The 6,000-nt window shown below is 29.6% G+C and overlaps 1 protein-coding gene across 1 annotated transcript; it reads left to right on the top strand.

Moving 5' to 3' along the window:
* Positions 1–1,099: 1,099 nt before the first annotated feature.
* Positions 1,100–3,207, top strand: LOC108320320 (2-C-methyl-D-erythritol 2,4-cyclodiphosphate synthase, chloroplastic). Its single transcript, XM_017551709.2, has 2 exons — positions 1,100–1,751; positions 2,902–3,207. The coding sequence occupies exons 1-2, from the start codon at positions 1,278–1,280 to the stop codon at positions 3,133–3,135; spliced, it is 708 nt and encodes a 235-aa protein (XP_017407198.2). The 5' UTR covers positions 1,100–1,277; the 3' UTR covers positions 3,136–3,207.
* Positions 3,208–6,000: the final 2,793 nt, after the last annotated feature.

Raw genomic sequence — 6,000 nt, forward strand, 5'->3', positions numbered from 1 at the left:
AGATTCTCACTTACCAAAAATAAAATGTTTGGCAGGCCCAAATTTTATTTAGAGAAATAATAAACTATTCTATAATTTGTTTAATGAGAAATATTATAGTTATTTATTATACCTTCTTACGATAACAGAATTGAATGCTGTTTTAGCTATTTTATCTTTATTTTTAAAATAAAATTTCATCTTTAACCTTACTTTTATATTAAATTGTTATGAAATATTTGTATCAAATATTAATTAAATAAAATTTACAAACATAATGTTATCAATATTTAACTTCAAAATGAAAGAATTTTTTCCCAATATCATATGTTAAGGAAGAAATTATAACTATTTAAATGTTAAATAAATAAATAAATAAATAAATATATATATATATATATAAGATAAAATTTAAATAATTATATAAAAGAATAAATATGAAGAAATGTGCTTTAGAAATCAAAGATTAGATAGAACTTAATATAATCTTCTTAAATTATATAATAAATTTAAAATATTTTAATAATTTAAAATAGGAATAGATACGAAAATGAGAATGAATATAATATATATATATATATATATATATATATATATATATATATATATATATATATATATATATATATATATATATATATATAGATGTTTTTGGTTTTTAAATTTTACATTTTAATAATACTTAAAGATTATTAGGTTGATCAGGATATATTCAGATAGTTCACTTCGTATAACATGATCATAAAAAACGTAAACTCTATTCTTAAATTATTTCACTCTCTGATAAAAAATAATAAGTGATGCGATATTAGTTCATAGATCATTCTGATATCTAATCTAACTCAATAATAACATAGAGCTTAATTGCCGTGTAATTATTTTTGGAACCGTGCTAACAATGGAGATAAAAAAAATATAGGAAGAACCAAAAATGAAAAAAATATATTAGAAAGGACCAAAATTAAAACATCATAAATTAATTAAACGTAATTTCTAAGAAAGAATCAATGAAAGAAATATGGAGAAGTAGAATATAAGGGTCAAAGTAAAATTCAATATTTAACTCAGATAATATCTCGGATTGATCCCTTTGTTTATTTTTTAAACACAAAGTCTAACTTGTGGAACTGAGCCGCCCCTACAGGCTGCTAGTAACTCTCAGACATGCCACATAGAAACATAATATATGGGACAGTGTTGTTGTGAGCCACTCACACAAACTTGTGTCGCGTCTGAATTTGTTTGTTGGTTCCCATTTCAATCTAGACCAGATCCGACACTTCTAAGCTTCAAACGCTATGGCAGCTTCTTCGTTGGCAGCATCTTCCATCCTCCTTCCCTTCACAACAAACCCTAAATCCCCTCACCTATTTGCCTCTTTCCCTTGCAAAAACAATACCCTCCTTCCCAGCCTCCGTCTCAGACACATCTCAGCCTCAGCCTCAGCCTCAGCCTCAGCTGCTTCAATCCCAACCCCTTCCGTTCAAGTTGACCACTCTCCACCCTCCGCCGCACCTTCCAAGGTTCTCCCCTTTCGGGTCGGTCACGGTTTCGACCTCCATCGCTTGGAACCCGGTTACCCGTTAATCATCGGCGGCATTAACATACCCCACGAAAGAGGTTGCGAGGCTCACTCCGATGGGGACGTTCTGCTTCACTGCGTCGTTGATGCTATTTTGGGGGCGTTAGGTCTTCCTGATATAGGCCAAATATTTCCTGATTCTGATCCTAAGTGGAAGGGTTGTGACTCTTCAGTCTTCATCAAAGAATCTGTGAGTATTATACGACAAACATTTCTTCTTTTTTCTACTTTTATTTTATCTACAACTAACTGATTCTTGATTTGGGCATTTGTTTTCCGTTGTATTAATGTTGATTTGAATTCAATTTTTTTCCTGGGAGTGAATTAAAGGGCCTTTTAATTTAAGCATCCCTATTAAGTTAGTATGCGGAGTTAGAACTTAAGTGGTATCTTGGATTTAAGTATGGTGTAAGGGAACGAAAGGAAGCATGATGGAATGACACTTTTTCTTCTTGTTTAAATTTTTTAAAACGACATGCAATGAAACCTCGTGTATTCTGTTCAATTCTATCACATAAGTACTGATATTTCCCTCGAAAACGGTTTCCTGTTTTGAATTTATGATTAGCTACTTGATTTCCCACTCTGTATTTACCTGTTTTTATTAGTTTTTACATGCATAGTTTTTAGTATCTGATTCGGACGATTCAACTCTGCACTAATCACATAGGACTTTGAATCACTCAATACAGTGATGAATTGGTAAGGAAAAGAGGGAGAACTTTTGATCACACCTTATTCTTAGTCAACTTTTTCTTTCTGAAGGTTCACACTTTGTTATGATATGCGTGCAAGTTTGGTTTGGCATTTAAAACCCCAAATCCACATTTCAGATTTGAAAAATAGAAATGTGGTTTGGCATTTAGAACCCCAATCCAAACTTTAGATTTTAAAAAATAGAACTTATTCTTAGTTGTTTTGGCTTGGATGTAAAAAGTAAATCCACATTTGACTTGATCCGATGCTAAATCAGTCATGCACACAATCTATTTGTCCGTCTCATTCTTCTAAAATAGAGAAAGTTCACAATTCAGTTATTGCTTATCTTTGTTGTGATACTTGTATCTAAGCATCTTTTTTGTCAGTATAGATTATTGGTATGAAGTTATTTGTCATTGTATCTCAGAATCCTATGGTTCAATTTGATTTATGATTCACAATTTGATTACTTCATGCCATTTGGTTTGATTTGTATTTGCTACATGATGGCCGATTGGCTGTGCAACGAAATCGTTTTTGATTATTATAAATATTTTTATTAGGAATATGATTGAAGATAAGTAGTCCGACTTCCGGATATTTTATCTGCAACTTCTAATCTGTGTTGTGGTATTTTACAGGTTAGACTTATGCATGAAGCCGGTTATGAAATTGGAAATTTAGATGCTACATTGATACTTCAGCGGCCAAAACTAAGCCCGCACAAGGACACTATCAAAGCCAACTTATCTGCACTGCTTGGAGTGGACTCTTCTGTAGTAAATATCAAAGCAAAAACTCATGAAAAGGTGGACAGCCTTGGAGAGAATAGAAGTATAGCGGCTCACACTGTGGTTCTTTTAATGAAGAAATGAGAAACAATCTTGAAATATTTTGGAACATCATGGAACTTTAATCCGTAAAATCATAATAAGTTTGTGTTTTTAGCTTGCAGTGTACTGTCTATTGTTTATCATATCTTATAGTTCACCCTGGTAGCAATTTTTTTCTTACTGCTGTAGCGCTTGCCCTGCATTTTTCGAAGAACTTGGTAGTTGTCTTTATGTTTTTTTTTTTCTCTGTCATTTTGGAAATAAGAGTGACCCTGTTTAGGTTTAAAAGACAAATGCGGAGGCAAAAATATTTAGTGATTCTGTGTATATGTTCATGGAAAACTAGTGAGCAGGGTCCATAGAAATTTTTTTATGGTTACGTATATGTTCATTTCAAAACAGATTCATGGTTCACGGCGTTGACTTTTGATCATTGACCTTTTCTTCGACCGCTTTGTAGAAAATTTCACGCCCATTTTGGTCGGTCAAATTTACTAAGCTAATAAAAGTGATTATTAAGTTCATACTTGGATGTTTTTAGAAGCGTTTGGGGATTGAGAAAACAAATGCTGCAGGCAAAATGTCTTTAAAGATTATTTTTAGTATGAAAATTGACGGTGAATAGTTGCGGTTGAACGAGAATGTTTGGATAGGGATTTGTAAGTCTATATGCAAAAAGAAATTTAAATTTTTAGGATGTTTTTTATTAAAAGAAATTTAAATTTTGATGATTATCATAAGAAATTTTAATCAAGTACAAACCGAATTCAAAATTTTATGTTGAATCAGAAGCTTTTAGAAATTCTAATTCAGTCAATTGCCTATATTATCATCTAACTTTTGAATGGGAATCAGTGATGATAAGGTGCATTGAAGGGTGTGGGAATCAGTCAATTGCCTATATTAATTATAATAATAATAATTCAAACACAGTTATCTCTTCATCTGTCTCGTCACTCTAACCATTGTAGAGTTGGTTGATTTAGATTTTGCAATTAGAAGCTCGATTCTCCTAATCATATTGTTTGGTGCTGTTACGTTTTCTATTAATGTTAGCTTGAATGAGCTTAGTGTTCGTAGATTTTTTTTCCTCTTTAACATACATTGATTTTAAAATTACCAATATAACATAGTTTGTGTTTTTATACCACACTTTTTATTTTAGTTCAGAATTCGATCTTTCGAAAACTAAATTCTGACTTTTATTTATGATAAAAAAAATAGATTATAATTTGATTTTCGAAAAATTAAATTCTGACTAGTATTTGATCACGATTACAAAAAATGAACATCAAAATTTGGTTTTCGAAAACTGAATTCTAATTTAAAATAAAAAGTGTGATATCTTCGTAAATATGAAACAAAGTATGCTATATTAGTAATTTTAAAATCAATGTGTTTTAAAGAGGAAAAAAAAATCAGTGTTCGTAAGGTCATCAAAGTGAATGAGGGACGTGTTGGTACCTACCACAGTATATTATGAAGTTATTCAGCATGTTTTTTAATTATTGTAAACGTGACGAAAGAGTTTGTTTTTATTATTTTTCAGTACCTACCTTATCTGGCCAAATCCTTTTCACTATTATATTATATATTATTATTATTATTATTATTATTATTATTATTATTATTATTATTATTATTATTATTATAGGAATAATGTTGAATTACAGATCTATAAATTCTGAATTTTGGGAGTTAAAATTGATAGGATGTCATGTTATGCCATTTTTTTAAGAGAGTTTATTGTAACATGTTTTTGTGAAGTGAGACGGATTGGGTTCAAATTAAAAAAAAAAAAAAAGACAGATTTGAAATTTAAGCACTTATATACGTGTCGGTAAAAAAATATTTGAAGAAAAAAGGAAAAAAAATGTATTCCATCTCTTTAAAACATAATCGTTGTTTTGTAAATCATTATTAAATTTTATTTTATTTATATAGATAGACTCCATAAGTTTAATTTCGTTTTAATTCGTTGTTAAAATGTACATTTTTGATAAATAGATATTTTTAACATGATTTAATTAATCCTTTAAATATATTATTTTTATAAACTGCTCTTTTTACCAAATTAAAATCCTTCGTTTCCATAAAGTAAAATAAAAATGAGAATTTAAATGAAAACAAAAAATAAAAGTTATTTAACTTTTTAATAATAAATCGTATTACGTTTAATGTTAGAAAAGTATGTATAAAAAAACAAATGAAAAATTAGAAGAACCCATAAATGCTTCTCATTGTGCTCATCAGGCTGCATTCTTTTAAATTCTTTGACTCTTTCTATCTTCTTTGAGGCTTGAGTCATTGAACATACACTTTGTTTCGATCATGCAGAATTTAGTGGGAAAAAATGTGCACAATTTCGGTTTCTGTGTTTCTTTTATTTTGAGAGTTTGTTCCACCAAGAACAATCCTCGTATTTTTCACGTTTATTTAATGAAACTTACATCTGCTTCTGTTGTCATTTGTTGATTTGTTTCTTCCTTGTGATGACAGAAACCATACTACTTTTAAACCTTCAATATCTGCAACATTTCTTATATATCGAAAATAATTTATGTTATGTAGCATGGTGAGCAAACCTCATGGAATTTTGCTCTAATACTGGGTAGATCAATAATATAGAAAAATAGGTTTTACATTAAAGTATTGGCGGATTAATTTTAATTATTTTGAGATTTATGCATAAACAAAAGTATATACGTAAAGCTTCAAGCAGAAAGTGAAAGAAGGACAGTTCGCTTAACAAATTATAATCTTTAAACGAAAATTAGACAAAGAATTTGTTCAACAAAATAAATCCATTAAGAAAAAAATGAATACTCTAAAGACAGTAAATATGTGGGTGAAAATAAGTGCTTTTTCGAAAGAGAATTAGCAAAGAAAAAACAGGAAACATTCATT

This window comes from Vigna angularis, chromosome 10 (assembly GCF_016808095.1).
Source record: "Vigna angularis cultivar LongXiaoDou No.4 chromosome 10, ASM1680809v1, whole genome shotgun sequence".
Lineage (NCBI taxonomy): Eukaryota > Viridiplantae > Streptophyta > Magnoliopsida > Fabales > Fabaceae > Vigna > Vigna angularis.

What these genes read in the sequence shown, in the direction of transcription:
- LOC108320320 (XM_017551709.2), top strand. Translation starts at nt 1,278, where the DNA reads ATGGCAGCTTCTTCGTTGGCAGCATCTTCCATCCTCCTTCCCTTCACA. An exon ending in CAGTCTTCATCAAAGAATCT is followed by an intron (nt 1,752 to 2,901) that starts GTGAGTATTATA and finishes GGTATTTTACAG; the next exon opens with GTTAGACTTATGCATGAAGC.